Source organism: Anser brachyrhynchus, assembly GCF_964034855.1.
Source record: "Anser brachyrhynchus genome assembly, chromosome: 5".
Lineage (NCBI taxonomy): Eukaryota > Metazoa > Chordata > Aves > Anseriformes > Anatidae > Anser > Anser brachyrhynchus.
In genome coordinates, this window is record NC_137699.1 from 35,796,803 (window position 1) to 35,812,597 (window position 15,795).

The window sequence follows — 15,795 nt, forward strand, 5'->3', positions numbered from 1 at the left end:
CCCCCGGACACCCTATTGTGTCCCCATGGCCCTGATGGGGACCCTCACTGGTGACATGGCTGCAGGGACAGTTGGCACTTGAGGAACTCTGTGCACTGCCAGCCCCGCGGGGATGCCTGGCTGCAGCACCGTGTGCTGGGGCCGGCCCAGAGAGGCAAGGCAGGGCTGTCCCGCTGCGAGGAGCTGCGGCACCGCGTTCCCCTTGCCGCCAGCCACTTCCCCGCTGGAGGCATGTTTTGGGCTCACCGTCACCCCACAGCACGATCTCTGGTTGCATCCCATGTCCCAAGCGGTTTGGGCTGGAGCAGAGCCAGTGGTGACGCAGGGAGCCAAGGGGAAGGGCAGGAAGCTGGCAGCCCCCCGCCTCCGGGGACGAGGGGCAGCCTCTGCCTGCGCCCTGCACTCAGCAGGGACGTGGCTGCGGTGCCAGGGTGCTGACCGGGCTCCCCAAAGCCACCTCGTCCAGGTGCAAGGCTCCCCGTTAGCCAGGACCGCACGGGAACGCGGGCTTTGCAGCCTCCTGCCTCTCCCCAGGGCTGCTGGAGGCTGTCAGCTGCTTCCCACAGCCCGGCATGGAGGAGCCCTGCGGGCAGCAGCCTCTGTGCGGTGATGCTGGCACAGCCCCCGAGGACGAGGGTGGCACGAGGTGAGAGCAAAGGGATGGCAGCGTGTGGCCGGGACGCAGGGGAGGCAGGAGGTGCCCAGACTCCCTGCCCACTCCATGGCTGCCCCAGTTTGATGCTGGGTGGGCACCGGGCTGGGGGACGTGGAGCTCCTGTGCCTCAGCACCCGGAGGGCTGCACTGGGGATGGGGTCCCCCTGATGTCCCCGTCCCCACAGCGGGAACCCCTACGCGGGGCTGGTGAGCCGCCTGCGGGCAGCCTGGCTCTCGGGGAGGACGCGGCCCTTGGAGTACCGCTTGGCCCAGCTGGAGGCCCTGGGCCGCTTCCTGGAGGAGCAGAAGAAGGACATCCTGGAGGCCCTCGCCTTGGACATGCGCAAGGTCAGGCCACCGGTGTTGGGCACTGGGGGACGCAAGGGGCTGGGGGAGCTGGGGGGCTCTGCCCTGGGCTTAGAGTCAGTGGGTGTGGATGGAGGCAGTGATGAGGAGACCGCGTCCCAGCCCAGCTGCTCCCACCCCTGTGTGGGCACCTCACCGGGCTCCTCATCTTCTGTTCTCCAAGTTGATAACCTCTGCTCGGACAACCACCCCACCCATGTCCTCACCACAGCCTGGCAGTTTTGTCTTCTCCTGTTTGTAAACACCAGCTCTTGCATTGGAAGGAGCTGCAGAGCAATGCTCGGTCACTTTGGGGACCTAAACTTGCAAACACCCTCCCTGGTGTGTGTCACAGAGATGTCCTGAGGCTGATGGTGCCATGGACACCTCCTCCATGACCTTCTCCAGCCCCATTCCATTGCAAGCACCCGGGGCAGCTGCTATGAATGCACGGCATAAGGACCAGTTTGGGAGGAGCAACCCCTCTCTGCTCGCTACTGGCCTGCACCTCCAGGCTTTGAGGGGTCTCCAAGTCCCTGCTTCTTCTGTAAAGTCCCCTTGCCCTTGGATGCCTTCTCCACCCCGCTGAGGACATCTCAAAGCTTTCATTTTGCTGCTGCTGCTCCTCCCAAGGCTTGGTGATGTCCCATAGCCTGGGTTAAAACCACACGGGGTGGGCATGAGAGCGTGTGGCGGTGATGATGGGCACGGTGCTCTGCGTCCCCAGCCGCCCTTTGAAGCCGAATTCTCCGAGGTCCTCCTGTGCAAGAACGAGCTCAACAACACCCTGAACAACCTGTCCCGCTGGATGAAGGACGAGCAGGTGGACAAGAACCTGGTAAGGGGGAAGAGGAGGGGGAAAGGACCTTGCCAGGGTGAGCTGTGGGCAAGGCCAGAGCATGGCGTGGGGGCTTCATGTGGGGACCTGTCCCACCACAAAGTGCTCCTGATGTGATGGGTGTCCTGCAGGCGACACAGCTGGACGTGGCCTTCATCCGCAGGGACGCCTATGGGGTGGTGCTCATCATCGCACCCTGCAACTACCCCATCTACCACCTCGTGGTGCCCCTCGTTGGGGCCATCGCCGCCGGTCAGGCTGAACCCGTCCCCTGCCTGCAGGATGCGGGCAGCACGTGCCGGGGCTGGGGACCCTGGTGCGGGGTGCCAGCACATCCGGCTGTGACCACGTCACTGCTCTAATGTCTTCTCCATCTCCCCCTAGGTAACTGTGTCGTCGTCAAACCCTCGGAGATCGCCAAGAACAGTGAGAGACTCGCGGTGGAAGCGCTGCCCAGATACATGGACAAAGTAAGAAGCTCTCCCCATGGCTGGCTTCTTCCTACCCCCTGCATGCACTGAGGGTGCCTGCACTCAGGCACGTCCCACCTCTGAGTCCTCCAGGAGATGCGGTGCTGCGTCTCACTTTGCCCATTCTGCCTCTTCCACTTGTCACGGTCCCCATGGCCTCAGCCTCCCCAGCACCAGCCCTTGGCTGCCCCGCTGCTCGCTCAGCCCGGGGTGCTCTTGGTGGCGATGAGGATGAAGTGCCACAGGGGACCCTTCCTCTTACGCCGCAGGACTGCTTCGCCGTGGTGACTGCGGGCGTGCAGGAGACCACCAGGCTGCTGGAGAACAAGTTCGACTACATCTTCTTCACCGGTACGTCCCTAGAGCCAGAGCCTCGGTCTGGGACTTGATGGATCTGGGGTGAGGGTCCGGTGGGACTTGGTGCGCTCTCCCCGGGAGTACCACATCCCAGAGCCGGGCTGCAGCGTGGTGGGATCCCCACCATGACGCATCCGCTTGTGGCCCGCAGGCAGCCCCTCTGTGGGCAGGATCGTGATGACAGCTGCTGCCAAGCACCTGACACCGGTGACGCTGGAGCTGGGGGGCAAGAACCCCTGCTACGTGTCCGACAACTGCGATGTGAAGAACGTGGCCCGGCGGGTGGCCTGGGGACGCTTCTTCAATGCGGGGCAGACCTGCATCGCGCCCGACTACATCCTGTGCAGCGTGGAGTTGCAGAACAAGCTGGTGCCAGCCCTGCGCGAGGCCATCACCACGTTCTATGGCCCCAACCCGCAGGAGTCCCCCGACTTTGCCCGCATCGTGGGGGACAAGCAGTTCCACCGCGTGCGGGCGCTGCTGAAAAGTGGGCGTGTGGCCATCGGGGGACAAACAGATGAGAAGGAGCGCTACATCGGTGAGGGCTTGCATTTCAGATATGTCTTTTCCACCTTGCATCGGGTGGATGTAGGTTTTGGAGAGGGGCTTGCAACCCGAGGGGAGCTGGAAGGGATATTTAGAGAAGGTCTGCATGGGAGCTGGGCAAGGCACCCAGCCTCGGAGGAGGAACCTGCCCTCTGCGCAGGTCAAGGTGTCTCCTCCAGCCTCGTGCATGGCTGATGCCTTTGGGTTTCTTCCTCTGCAGCCCCCACGGTGCTGGTGGACGTGCAGCCCTCTGATCCTGCCATGCAGGAGGAGATCTTTGGGCCCATCCTGCTCATCATCACTGTGGCCAACATGGAGGAAGCCATTGACTTCATCAACAGCCGTGAGCGGCCGCTGGTTGTGTATGTCTTCTCCTCTGATGACAAGGTAGAGCGCACAGGCTGCATGGAGCCCATCCCGTGCTCCTTGGTGTGCCTTCAGCCATGTTCGTTCCCCAAAGATCTTGGTTGGAGCAGAGATCCGTGGACATGGGAGAAGGATGGCAGCTGGGGGTGTGGGGACAGGGTAGCGAGCCATGTCCCCTTCTCCCTTCCCCTCCCAGGTGGTGAACCAGGTGCTGGAGAAGACAAGCAGCGGTGGCTTCTGCGGCAACGACACCCTGATGCACGTGACATTGACCTCGCTGCCCTTCGGTGGCATTGGTAGGTCCAGAGCCCCCAACCTGCCTGCCTGGGGCAGACATGACCGGGTCCTCGGTTTGTCCCACCAGAAGCCTTTTGCTTCACTGCATGAGGGCTGAGCCCTGGGGCTTTGCAGCTCTCTTTGTGCTGAGCACATGTTGAGCACCGCAAGGTTTCTTCTCTCTGTGGCTGCTGGCCCAAGCAGCGTTCCCTGCATACAAAGAGATGTCTTATTTAAAAAGGCGGGAATCAGAACATGGCCAGCACATCTCTAGACCTTCATTTTTTTCGTGGATCTCCATTTTGGACTCCGGGTCTGAATACTGCCCAGTTTCTTATGAATTCCCAAACATCCACATGTTCCTTTAGACAAACTCCTGAAGACACAAATTGCGTAAAATTGTTGAGGAGTAAACAGCATGGGATCCAGATCACACAGATCTGGAGACGCTGCAAAGGCTAACAGCTTTACAGGCACTTGCCATCATCCCCCCTGAGATGGGAAATCATCCAAGAGCGTGCAATTTCCAGTGGTCCTCCCTGGTGCTTCACACAAAGCTTCTTGCAATCGGCAGACCCTGGGAAGGTCCAATATTTATTCTGAGCTGGAGTTTCCTGCTCTAGAAAGGCAGCTGAGAAGGCGGTCACTCGGCTTCCTGCAGTGTCGCGGTCTTCTCCATGTGCCCTGGCCACCACGCAGCACTTTTAGATTTACGCTTGGTGAACTCAAGACATCAGGCAAGGATCCCTGCGACGTGAAGGAAGTGAATACCTGCTGCAAGGTCTGTAGCCCCCATGTTGCAGAGGCTGCACGCATTTCCGAGCTCCCGTGGGATGTTTGCTATCCGGAGCATCAACTGGAAGAGGTTCCTTTCCTTCTCTGAAGTCTTGCAAAGGCTTCAGAGCACAGCGATGTCCGCGTCTTCACTCTTTTCCACCACGACCCTACGCAGATGTGTGAGTAGGAGCAGAGCAGGCACGACTGATATCCCAGAGGTATCTCCACCTGTTTCCAGCTCAGAGGATTTGCTACACCAGAAGGATCCCATGTGTTGGGGGGTCTCCAGGCACTTATCCAGGCCCTCCTTGAATCCAGGAGAACTTCTGGTCACCACAACTCCTGTGTGACACGGGGTTTAACATCTTACAGGAAGAAACAGCACGCCGGGGCTGGGATTCTTCTGGCCCATTCTGGATGTCTCCTTAGGCTGAAAAAAACATGTCATCAAGAGGTGCTTCTGTCTCTCCTTGGAGAGGAAGGAGTCCAGGTGATGGAGACACCCATGTCTGATGATGAGCCTTGCTACCTGCGCCGGTTTTCCACTGGAGACTCCATCTGGCTGACAGCAGCTTTCCTCCTTGCTGGGGCTGAACACAACCATCACCAAATCAGAACAGCCCAGGCTGGAAGGGACCCCAGACAACTGTCAGGTCCAACCTTAACTGGGAAAGGGGAGCCTAGAGGAGATTATCTAGCACTCCGTCCCTCAGCTTGACCAGGCTTTGTGGTTTCTCAGGTGGACTGACCAACTCAAGCCGACTCACAGAATTTTATCCCACCAGATGTGGGCGCACCGTTGGGTTTCTTTCCTTGCTGCCAGCCTGCCTGGCTTCCCGGTGCCGGCCAGCTTTCACCTCCTGGCAGCCAGCCCACCCATCCTCAGGGAACGTCCCCACAGGAGCTACCTCTGTGCTCTCCAGCTGAAGTGCCAGAGCCAGCGTGGAGGGCGAGGAGGTGTTCGGGAGGGCTGTGCGTGTGGTGGAGAAGATGTTGTGGTAGGGAAGTCGGGCTGCTGGCGCCTGCTCTGGCACCAGGTGAAGTTTTGCAACCAGGAACTTCCATTTTCATACTGAGCCACGAAGAGAACAGAAACTTAAGAGGGGAAGGTGGAAGCTGTGGTGCAACAAGAGTTTAAGACAAAGAAACAAAAGCGGTTTAAGACAAAGAAATGAAAACAATTTACCAAGGGTTTTAGTTGCTTACGGAGAGGGGGACCCACCTCCCCGCATCTTCGGGGGCACCCCGTGGAGAAGACCCGCCTGACCCAGGCTGGTACAAGCCCTGCACAGAGGGCGAGGACAGGAGGGCAGCGAGGAGGGGGCGTTTGGGGTCCTCTCCCCAGTGCCACAGGACGATGGGAAGGGCTTCAGCCTGGCACCCCAGCTCAGACGCCCTGTAGGACAGCCCCTCCTACGTGGAGAAGGTGTTCCGTGCAAGTACTTTTCTGTAGATGTCTTCTGAGCCGCGTTTAGCAGAGAGAGCTTCACTTCGGTAGTGTTGTGGTGCCATGGGGCACGCTGAGGTGGTCTCCAGGGCTCGGTGCCCCATCCAGCTTAGAGCGGGCAGCAGCTGGGTGGGAGATAATTTCGGGGTGGCCCTCACTGGGCGCTGTCACAACACGGGACCCGTGCTGTGTGTTGCAGGATCCAGTGGCCTGGGGAAGTACCACGGCCGCTTCACCTTCGACTCCTTCACCCACCGCCGCGGCTGCCTGCAGCGTGGCACCGGCCTGGAGCCCATCAACGTCCTGCGCTACCCGCCCTACAGCCCCCACAAGACGGGGCTGGTCCGTGCCGCCACCAGCGTCAAGCGCCAAGGGGACTGCGCCCTGCTCTGAGGGGCCACCACGGGGCCACCATGGTGCCACCACAGCCCCACCACAGCCCCACCACAGCCCCACCACAGCCATGGAGGCCCTCCAGGGCAGGTCAATGAATGCTGTCAGCTCCTGCAGCCTCTGAATGCTTCCCTTCGCTCGCCGCCATCGCGGTGGCCCCCTCGGTCTCCTGTCAGTCAGGGTGCGGGGTGCAGCTGCCGCCCGAGGGGAGGGAGAGGAATGGGCAGGGTAGGGCTTGGGGCGGGACCGTGCCTCCACAGCCGAACGCTTCCGCCCTCACTTCCCCCTGGCCAATCGCAGCGCCGCCCCGCCGCCGCTCAGCCAATCCGCGGGCACCTGGCTGGAGTCCCTCTCGTTCTCCCCTCGCGTACTCTCCCCGCACCGCCAATCAGCCGGAGCTGTCCAATAGAAACCGAGATCAGGCCGTGCGGCCCGCCCTCCACTCCGAAGTCCCGCCCACAGCGCGGCTGCCCTCCCCGTGAAGCCGGCGGCGCTCTGCGCGTGCGCCGTATCCCTTCGCGCCAGCGCGCTGTGACTTGGGGGCGGGCCAGGGGTCAGGACGGCTGGGTCCTTGGGGGAGGTGAGGCCGGGCCTGGGGGGGGCCGGGAGGGTCGGGGGGTCCCGGGGGCCGGGAGGGCCTGGGGGGGGCCGGGAGGGCCGGGGGGGTCCCGGGGGCCGGGGGAGGGGGCTGCCGCGCTCCTCGGGGGCGGCGGAGGCCCGGGGCTGGGGGCGGCTGTCACCGGGGGGGGGATAACGGGGTGTCAGGGGGGCCGCTGGGGGAGGGCACCGGGACACTTGTGGGGGGGGGGGGCGGCAGGAGCCGGGGTCCTTTGGGCGTCTGGGGGGGGGGGCGAGGTGCTGGGGGGGGTGGGGGGCAAAATATGGGTCCCTTGGGTGTTTTTTTTTTTTTTTGGGGGGGGGGGCGAAATCTGGGCCTCTTGGGTGGATTTTGGGGAGGGGGGGGTGCGAAATCTGGGCCCCTTGGGTGGGTTTTGGGCGGGGGAGGCGAAATCTGTGCCCCTTGGGTGGTTTTTTTTGGGGGGGGCGTGTGTCAATTGGGGGGGGGCAGAAAGCCCCTGTGCTGTGTGGTGTTGGGGGGGGGGGGTGCTGGGGGCGGCCAGGACACCCGTATCCCTCGGGGGAGGTGAGGGGGGCTGCACCCCCCCGTTGCTGCCAGCCCGCCCCCTGTGTGCCCCCCCCAACACCCAGCACTCGGAGCCCGCGGCCCCCCCCCCCCAGGCAGGAGCGGACATGGCAGCGCTGCGCCTGCTGCACCGGGCTGCCCGCACAGGTGAGAACGGCCACCCTGCACCCCCCACCCCAAAAACGGCCCCGTTCTCTCGCCCCCCCCTTACCTCCCTCCTCTGCCCCCTCCCAGGCCCGCCGCCCCCCCCATGTTACCTGCGCCCGCTCAGCACCACCACCCCCAGGGACTGCTACAGTGAGTACCCCCCGCCTGCCCCCGTCCCAGCAGGGGGCTGCTGCCGTCCCCACGCGCTGTGCAGGGTGGGGACGGTGTCCTGCTCCCCGCAGAGTACGTCAACATCCAGGAGCCGGCCATGGACATGAAGTCCATCACCGACCGCGCCGCCCAGACCCTGCTGTGGACGGAGCTCTTCCGAGGTGAGCCCTGCAGCACAGCCCTGCGTGTGCCCCCCCGGTCGCCCCGCTGTTCCCTGGGGTGATGTCCTGCTCCCACCGGACCCCCCCCCAGGCCTGGCCATGACGCTGAGCTACCTCTTCCGTGAGCCGGCCACCATCAACTACCCCTTTGAGAAGGGGCCGCTGAGCCCACGCTTCCGTGGGGAGCACGCGCTGCGCCGCTACCCCTCCGGGGAGGAGAGGTGCATCGCCTGCAAGCTCTGCGAGGCTGTCTGCCCGGCACAGGTGAGCCCCCCGCACCCCCCTGCTCCGTCACTGGGGGCTCCCGGGAGCCCCTGATGCCATCCTCCCACGCCTCGGTGACAGGCCATCACCATCGAGGCCGAGCCCAGGGCCGACGGCAGCCGCCGCACCACCCGCTACGACATCGACATGACCAAGTGCATCTACTGCGGCTTCTGCCAGGAGGCCTGCCCCGTGGACGCCATCGTGGAGGTGAGCCCGGGAGTGGAGCCTCCAGCCCGGGGAGGGGGACACCGAGCTCCCCGGGGAAGTGGGGGTCTCACGGTGAGCGTCTCTTGTCCCGGCAGGGCCCTAACTTTGAGTTCTCGACGGAGACGCACGAGGAGCTGCTCTACAACAAGGAGAAGCTGCTCAACAACGGCGACAAGTGGGAGGCCGAGATCGCGGCCAACATCCAGGCCGATTACCTGTACCGGTGACGGCCGGGGCTGCACCATGTCCCCCCTGATCCCATAATAAAGGGCCCTCAGGTGCTGCCACAGCCCCCCTGTGCTGGGGGGGGGGAGCACCGGCCCCTTCCTAACCCCGAGCTTGTGCCTTGGTCTCATCTTTGCCAGTCCTGGGGCTGGGGAAGCCCCTGAGTGGGTGCATCAGTGGAGGGGGCAGCATGGTTGTGCCACGGGGAGGGGGGCACCGGTGCTGGGGACGGCCTCCCGTCTGTACCCCGTTTTGGGGTGGCACGGGAGCATGGGGAGCACCAGTGGGAGGGCATGTGGGCGCCGTGGGGTTAAGCTGAGTGGGGCAGGGGGAGGCACAGCAGCGTGGGTCGGGGGGCTTCGTGGTACCGGGGGTCCGCACATCAGCGGGTTGCCTTTTGGGGGGGAGCCCCGGGGGCGGCCGGCGGTGCGTTCCGGCTCCGCGCTCCCCACGCGGACCGGGGCAGTTTCCCGGTGCCGGTGCCTCCTCCCCGCGGCCGGGCCCTTCCTGGGGGAAGAGGAAGTGCGGAGCCCGGCCGGCCCCGCGCCCTGCCCCGGCCCCGCCGCCGCGCACCCGGGTAGGAGCTGGCGGCGCCGTCCCGGGGCTGTCCCGGTACCGGGGGGGGGGGGAGCGGTGCAGGGGGGGGCGGGGCTGGGAGGGAGGGGTTTGGGGGGGGTCTGTCCCGGTCCCGGTGCCCCCCCCCGGGATGCGCTGACCCTGACTCAGAGGCAGCTGAGCGGGGCGGGGGGGGTCGGGCGTTGTGCAACCGGGGCGCTACGCGGGGCCGCGGCACTTCCCCGTCCCCGGCACCCCCAGCTCCGGGGACACCGAGCGGCACCGGCAACCCCGGCACCGGCACCCCCGGGACCGTCCCCACGCCCTGACCGCCCGCCTCCGTCCCCAGCCGGGTGCCCCGGGACCAGCGGGGTGCCCCCCAGCCCCCCGGGGGCCGCCATGGGGTCCCTGTTCCGCAGCGAGGAGGTCTGCCTGGCCCAGCTCTTCCTGCACTCGGCCTCGGCGTACAGCTGCGTCAGCGAGCTGGGCGAGCGGGGGCTGCTCGAGTTCAGGGACGTACGTAGGGGGACGTGGGGACCCCCGCCCGGACGGCCCTTGGGGTGGCGGGGTGGGCTGCGGTGGGCAGGGCGGGCTGGGGGGTTTCGGGTGGCGTGGGTGCAGGGGGTGCTCTGAATGATTCGGGGTGCTCCGGGTGCAAGGGTTTGGGTTTGGGTGGTTTGGGGTGCCTTGGGTGCAAGGTTTGGGCTGGGGTTTGGACGGTTTGGGGTGCTTTTGATGCAGGGGATTGGGTGTGGGGCGCTCCGGGTGCGAGGGTTTGGGTTTGGGTGGTTTGGGGTGCTCCCAAGTGCAAGGGTTGGGGTTTGGGTGGTTTGGGGTGCTCCATGTGCAAGGGTTGAGGTTTGGGTGGTTTGGGGTGCTCTGTGTGCAAGGGTTTGGGGTTTGGGTGGTTTGGAGTGCTCCCAAGTGCAAGGGTTTAGGTCTGGGTAATTTGGGGTGCTCTGGGTGCAAGGGTTTGGGGTATTTTAGGTGCAGGGCATTGGGATGGACAGGTTTGGGTGCCGTGGGTGCAGCGGATTGGGCTTGGGTAATTGGGGTGCCATGGGTGCAGGATAACGGGCGTGAGCTGTTTGGGTTGCCCTGGGTACAGGGGGATTGGAATGGATGGGTGTGGGTGCAGGGGGTTGGGTGGTCTGGGTGCAAGGGTTTGGGGGCGTTTGGGGTGCAGGGGATTGGGATTGGGTGGCTTGGGTGCCATGGGTGCAAGGGTTTGGATTTGGATGATTTAGGGTGCTCTGGGTGCAGGACCCTGGGGTGTTTTGGGTGCAGGGGGGTTGGGATGGAAGGGTTTGGGTGCCCTGGGTGCAGGGGTTTTGGTGTGGGTGGTTTGGGAGCTCCGGGTGCAGGGGTTGGGGTGTTTGGGGGCTCCGGGTGCAGGGGGTTGAGCTGGGGTGCTATGGGAGCAGGGGACTGGCGCGAGCTGTGTGGAGTGCCGGAGGTGGTGGTACAGTGCTGGCCCACACGCCGTCCCCCAGACCCCCATGACCGTGCCCCCTCCCTCCCCAGCTGAACCCCCATGTGAGCGCATTCCAGCGGCGCTTCGTGGGCGAGGTGCGGCGCTGCGAGGAGATGGAGAAGACCTTCAGTGAGTGCCGGGGAGGGGGGCGCAGGGCTGCCAGCGGGGGGTCCCACCCTCCCCGAGCCCCTCTCCCACTGCTTTTCTTGCAGCCTTCCTGCAGCAGGAGCTGCGTGGGGCCGGGCGGGAGCTGGGGCCGTGCCCTGAAAACCCCCCGGCGCCGCTGGCCCGCGAGGCGCTGCGGGTGCAGGAGCAGTCGGAGCAGCTGGCGCGGGAGCTGCGGGAGGTCAGCCGGAACCGCGCCGCCCTGCGCGGGCACCTGCGGGACCTGCGCCAGTACCTGCACGTCCTGCGCGAGGGGCAGCGCCTCACCAGCCTGCCGGTGGGTGCTGGGACCCTCCCTCGCACCCCCAGCCTTGGGGTGGCAGCCCTGCGCCCCGCCACCCCCAGCCTCCTCTCTCTGCTCCCCGACACTGCAGGGCCCCCCCGGATCCCCACCGTCGACCCGGGCGTTCTCCGAGCATGATCCTCTGCTCGACCCCTCTGTGCACCAGCACCTCGACCGCAAGATCAAGTAAGGGGGGCCCGAGGGGTCTCCTGGGGGGAGGCTGTCACCTGTGGGGCAGGGGCACGGCTGCAGGACGAGGGTTGGAGGTGAACCATGGGGCAGGGGCATGGTGGAGGATGGAGGTTGGAGGTGGGCTGTGGGGCAATGGTGGGCTGGAGGACAAGGGTTGGGGGTGGACCACAGGGCAATGGCATGGCCATGGGGCATTTAGGAAGGCTGTAGGACAAGGGTTGGAGAAGGGCAAAGGGGTGTCCATAGTGAGTGAGGCTGTAGGGTTAGGGTTGAAGGTAGGACTTGGGCAGGGGCATGGCCACCGGGCACCTGGGAAAGCTGTAGGACAGGGGTTGGAGAGGAGCCATGGGGCACTGCACAAGGCTGTAGAACAAGGGTTGGAGACAGGCCACAGGGCAGGCACAAAGCTGTAGGGTACGGGTTGGAAATAGGGCAGGGGTAGTGGCAGAGCCGTGCCCGTCCCAGTGCCCATGCTGCGTCCCCGCAGCTTTGTGACCGGTGTCATCCACCCGTGGCGGGTGAGCGCCTTTGAGCGGCTGCTGTGGCGCGCCTGCCGTGGCTACCTGGTGGCCAGCTTCGTGGAGATGCCTGAGCCCCTGGAGGACCCGGACACAGTGAGCGCAGCACCAGGGGGGGTGGCGGGGAAGGGGGATGGAGTGGCCAGGGCTGACATGACCTACGTTGTCCCCAGGGTGAGAGCGTCACCTGGGTCATCTTCCTCATCTCCTACTGGGGCGAGCAGATCGGGCAGAAGATCCGCAAGATCTCAGACTGGTGAGTGAGCAGCCTCATGCCATCCAGCCTCAAAAAGGTTTATTTAGCACTGCCCCCCCCCCGACACGGCGGTGTCTGTCTGTCCCAGCTTCCACTGCCAGGTGTACCCCTACCCAGAGAGCGAGGCCAGCCGGGCGGAAACTCTGAACGGGCTGCACAGCCAGATCCAGGACCTCAGCGTGGTGAGCAGGGCACCGTGAGGGCGTCTGGGGGGGCCGCACTGGGACCCCTCCATCCCTGACCCCCCTGTCTGGGTGCACGCAGGTGCTGGAGGAGACGGAGCAGTACCTGGCGCAGGTGCTGGACAAGGTGGTGCTGGCGCTGCCCACGTGGCGGGTGCAGGTGCAGAAGATGAAGGCCATCTACCTCGTCCTCAACCAGTGCAGCTTGGACGTCACCGAGAAGTGCCTCATCGCCGAGGTCTGGTGCCCTGTGCGGGACCTCACCCAGGTGCAGGACGCCCTGCGCCAAGGATCGGTGGGTGCCCGCTGCGGCGAGGGCTGCTTGGTGGCCCCGTGTCCACATGGCAGGGATTGCTTGGTGGCCCTGTGTCCTTGTGCCAGGAATAGCTTGGTGGCCCCATGTCCTCATGCCCATGTTCCGCAGTGTCTTTGTGCTAGGGTGAGAAGCGCCACCCCCGTGACGTGTCCCGTGTTGGGATGTGTCATGGGGCGAGGTTTGTCCCCCACCCCCTGGTGCCCTGCATCCCCGTGCCACCCCCAGCTTGCGCCCCCCAGCCCGACGGGCCCCCCCCCGTCATGGCACAGGGGTCAGGCCCTGGGTGCCTTCCCCGCAGTACAAGAGCGGCTCGAGCGTGGAGTGCTTCGTGCAGCGTATCCCCACCATGGAGAGCCCCCCCACCCTCATCCGCACCAACAAGTTCACTGCCGGCTTCCAGAGCATCGTGGATGCCTACGGGGTGGCCAGCTACCAGGAGGTGAACCCCGGTAAGGACCCCCGGACCCTCCCCTTGGCACCCCAGGGCTGGGGGGTGGCCCAGTATGACGCAGTGCCCGTGCCCCCACAGCGCCCTACGCCATCATCACGTTCCCCTTCATCTTCGCCATCATGTTTGGGGACGTGGGGCACGGGCTGCTCATGTTCCTCTTTGCCCTGTGGATGGTGCTGTACGAGAACAGCCCCAGCCTGCGGCAGGCCAGCAACGAGGTGAGCGGGACGCGGTGTGCGGCAGGGCTGGGGGGCCGGGACGGGGTCGTGGAGGTGCAGGATGGGGCTGGAGGTATGGGATGGGGTCGGTGTGGAACAGGGCCACCTGGCTGCAGGGTTGGAGGTGTGGGCAGGGTGGTGTGGTACGGGCACAGCGTGGGACAGGGGCGGTAGCAGGGAGCCACGTTTTGCCCCCCGCAGATCTGGCAGACGTTCTTCGAGGGGCGCTACCTCATCCTGCTCATGGGGGCCTTCTCCATCTACACCGGCTTCATCTACAACGAGTGCTTTAGCAAAGCCACTGTCATCTTCCCCTCAGCCTGGAGTGTGGCCACCATGGCCAACCGCTCCTCCTGGAGGTGGGACCCCCCGCCCCTGTGAGCCCCCCGGGTCCCTGCCTGCACTGACCCCCTTGCTCTGCCCGCAGCTCTGACTACCTCGCCACCCACCCATCCCTCACCCTGGACCCCAACATTACCGGCGTCTTCCAAGGGCCCTATCCTTTTGGCATTGACCCGGTGAGTGTCCTGCAGGGTCAAGGACGGGACGGGACCCTCGGCGGGGTGGCCCGGCATCTCACCCGCGTTGCCCCTGGCAGATCTGGAGCTTGGCCACCAACCACCTCAACTTCCTCAACTCCTTCAAGATGAAGATGTCGGTGGTGCTGGGCATTGTGCACATGGGCTTCGGCGTCCTGCTGGGTGTCTTCAACCACGTGTGAGTCCCCCTCACCGCGTCGTGCCAAGGGGGCCGGGGCTGGACTCACCCGGGGCAGGGTGGGGTGGGCAAGGGGGGTCGTGCTCCCTTGTGTCAGAGCTGGGTGCAAGCGTGGCGAGCCCGGCTGGTGCCCCCTGCACAGGCACTTCCAGCAGCGGCACCGGCTGGTGCTGGAGCTCCTGCCCGAGGTGGTCTTCCTGCTGGCGCTCTTCGGCTACCTCGTCTTCCTCATCTTCTACAAGTGGATCAAGTTCGGCGCCGCTGACTCCCGGGTGGCTCCCAGCATCCTCATCCACTTCATCGACATGTTCCTCTTCACCTCCAACGCCGACAACCTCCCGCTCTACGAGGGGCAGGTAGCACCTCCGGGACCCCCGCCCAGCATCACGAGCTGGGCTGAGCCCGGCCACACCGCCTGGTGGGGTTGGGTGGGATGTGGGTGCTGGTGGGACCCTGTAACGCCGTGTGCCGCGTGCAGGTGCCAGTGCAGATGGTGCTGGTGGTGCTGGCGCTGGCGTCGGTGCCCGTCCTGCTCCTGGGGACGCCCCTGTACCTGTGCTGCCGGCGGCGCAGGCGGAAGACAGGCCACCCCACGGTGAGGCTGGGGACAGGGCGGGGGGTTCGGATGGGGCAGGGGGTGCGATGGCATGGCCTGACTGGTGCCGATGTCCCCGTGCAGCCGGTGGCAGCGGCAGAGCAGGAGCCGCTGCTGGAGGGGCAGGAGGCCGGCAACTCCGTCAACGCCACCAAGGAGGACGTGGAGAGCGGGGGGCACGGCCCCGACGCTGAGGTGAGGGCTGGGGGTGGGTGAGGGGGTCGGGCTGTGTCCAGACCCCCCCCAAAACACACACACACACACACAACGTCCCACCTCTGTCCCCGCAGCACATGGACTTCTCCGAGGTCTTCATGCACCAAGCCATCCACACCATCGAGTACTGCCTGGGCTGCATCTCCAACACCGCCTCCTACCTGCGGCTCTGGGCGCTCAGCCTGGCCCATGCACGTGAGTCCCCCCCCCCATACGACCCCCCCTGGGGCCGGGCTGAGCCTCACTGTCCCCCTGCTGCCCCCCCAGAGCTCTCGGAGGTCCTGTGGACCATGGTGATGCGCAACGGCTTCGTGCGGCTGAGCTACGTGGGCGGCGTTGTGCTGGTGCCTGTCTTTGCTGTCTTCGCCGTGCTGACCGTGGCCATCCTGCTGGTGATGGAGGGGCTCTCCGCCTTCCTGCACGCCCTCCGGCTGCACTGGTGAGCCTGGTGGGGGGGGCGGCGGGACGGGACCCCCGTAGGACCCGCTGGATCTCACCGTGCCCCCCCCTTCCTCGGCAGGGTGGAGTTCCAGAACAAGTTTTACGTGGGTGCTGGCTACAAGCTGTGCCCCTTCGCCTTCGTGCCTGATTCCTGGGAGTAGCCAAGCCGCTCCGTGCTGCGTGGACCTGGGGGGCTCACAGCATCGCTGGGAACCCCCCAGAGCCATGGGGCTGGGGGGGGGCCGGCTGCAGCACCCCCCAGGCCTCCTCCTCTCCGTTCCAAACCCAGAGGCTTCCGCAGTGAATAAAGCCCCCCTGGCTCCCCCCAGCTCCCTGTCTCCATCCTCTCCTTGGGTGAGGGTCCAAGGGGGGGGCGCAGGGGGTCCCCCCTCACTGCTGCCCATAGCCGAAGGTGCTCGCGGCG

At 65.3% G+C, this 15,795-nt stretch overlaps 3 protein-coding genes across 8 annotated transcripts; all 3 read left to right on the forward strand.

The window, feature by feature from the left end:
• The first annotated feature begins 18 nt into the window (after positions 1–18).
• LOC308196243 (aldehyde dehydrogenase family 3 member B1-like) lies at positions 19–6,586 on the forward strand. 4 transcript variants are annotated; one of them, XM_080595013.1, is made up of 10 exons: positions 19–646; positions 841–1,003; positions 1,728–1,838; positions 1,970–2,090; positions 2,223–2,308; positions 2,578–2,659; positions 2,817–3,203; positions 3,432–3,598; positions 3,774–3,873; positions 6,277–6,586. In XM_080595013.1, the coding sequence occupies exons 1-10, from the start codon at positions 573–575 to the stop codon at positions 6,468–6,470; spliced, it is 1,485 nt and encodes a 494-aa protein (XP_080451139.1). In that variant the 5' UTR covers positions 19–572; the 3' UTR covers positions 6,471–6,586. The 4 variants fall into 4 exon arrangements, with proteins under 4 accessions (XP_080451139.1, XP_080451140.1, XP_080451138.1 ...); XM_080595014.1 differs by lacking the exon at positions 6,277–6,586 and adding an exon at positions 5,003–5,187; XM_080595012.1 differs by having other exon boundaries at positions 3,432–3,873.
• A 379-nt stretch (positions 6,587–6,965) lies between these two features.
• Positions 6,966–8,904, forward strand: NDUFS8 (NADH:ubiquinone oxidoreductase core subunit S8). 2 transcript variants are annotated; one of them, XM_080595064.1, is made up of 7 exons: positions 6,966–7,050; positions 7,680–7,761; positions 7,849–7,911; positions 8,004–8,093; positions 8,185–8,357; positions 8,439–8,567; positions 8,663–8,904. In XM_080595064.1, the coding sequence occupies exons 2-7, from the start codon at positions 7,722–7,724 to the stop codon at positions 8,792–8,794; spliced, it is 627 nt and encodes a 208-aa protein (XP_080451190.1). In that variant the 5' UTR covers positions 6,966–7,050; positions 7,680–7,721; the 3' UTR covers positions 8,795–8,904. The 2 variants fall into 2 exon arrangements, with proteins under 2 accessions (XP_080451190.1, XP_080451191.1); XM_080595065.1 differs by having other exon boundaries at positions 7,014–7,050; positions 7,710–7,761.
• Positions 8,905–9,212: 308 nt separating this feature from the next.
• TCIRG1 (T cell immune regulator 1, ATPase H+ transporting V0 subunit a3) lies at positions 9,213–15,699 on the forward strand. 2 transcript variants are annotated; one of them, XM_080594981.1, is made up of 20 exons: positions 9,213–9,369; positions 9,697–9,863; positions 10,872–10,950; positions 11,034–11,263; positions 11,361–11,455; positions 11,949–12,075; positions 12,153–12,235; positions 12,324–12,417; positions 12,500–12,712; positions 13,032–13,182; positions 13,263–13,402; positions 13,604–13,761; positions 13,830–13,920; positions 14,001–14,119; positions 14,262–14,475; positions 14,598–14,714; positions 14,799–14,909; positions 15,005–15,125; positions 15,198–15,369; positions 15,451–15,699. In XM_080594981.1, exons 2-20 carry the CDS (start codon positions 9,747–9,749, stop codon positions 15,530–15,532), a joined length of 2,514 nt encoding a protein of 837 aa, XP_080451107.1. In that variant the 5' UTR covers positions 9,213–9,369; positions 9,697–9,746; the 3' UTR covers positions 15,533–15,699. The 2 variants fall into 2 exon arrangements, with proteins under 2 accessions (XP_080451107.1, XP_080451108.1); XM_080594982.1 differs by having other exon boundaries at positions 9,325–9,404.
• Positions 15,700–15,795: the final 96 nt, after the last annotated feature.

What these genes read in the sequence shown, in the direction of transcription:
- NDUFS8 (XM_080595064.1), top strand. Translation starts at nt 7,722, where the DNA reads ATGGCAGCGCTGCGCCTGCTGCACCGGGCTGCCCGCACAG. An exon ending in GTGGACGGAGCTCTTCCGAG is followed by an intron (nt 8,094 to 8,184) that starts GTGAGCCCTGCA and finishes ACCCCCCCCCAG; the next exon opens with GCCTGGCCATGACGCTGAGC. An exon ending in AGGCTGTCTGCCCGGCACAG is followed by an intron (nt 8,358 to 8,438) that starts GTGAGCCCCCCG and finishes CCTCGGTGACAG; the next exon opens with GCCATCACCATCGAGGCCGA.
- LOC308196243 (XM_080595011.1), top strand. Translation starts at nt 573, where the DNA reads ATGGAGGAGCCCTGCGGGCAGCAGCCTCTGTGCGGTGATGCTGGCACA. An exon ending in CGTTGGGGCCATCGCCGCCG is followed by an intron (nt 2,091 to 2,222) that starts GTCAGGCTGAAC and finishes ATCTCCCCCTAG; the next exon opens with GTAACTGTGTCGTCGTCAAA. An exon ending in TGAGAAGGAGCGCTACATCG is followed by an intron (nt 3,204 to 3,431) that starts GTGAGGGCTTGC and finishes CTTCCTCTGCAG; the next exon opens with CCCCCACGGTGCTGGTGGAC.
- TCIRG1 (XM_080594981.1), top strand. Translation starts at nt 9,747, where the DNA reads ATGGGGTCCCTGTTCCGCAGCGAGGAGGTCTGCCTGGCCCAGCTCTTC. An exon ending in GGAGATGGAGAAGACCTTCA is followed by an intron (nt 10,951 to 11,033) that starts GTGAGTGCCGGG and finishes CTTTTCTTGCAG; the next exon opens with CCTTCCTGCAGCAGGAGCTG. An exon ending in ATCCGCAAGATCTCAGACTG is followed by an intron (nt 12,236 to 12,323) that starts GTGAGTGAGCAG and finishes TGTCTGTCCCAG; the next exon opens with CTTCCACTGCCAGGTGTACC.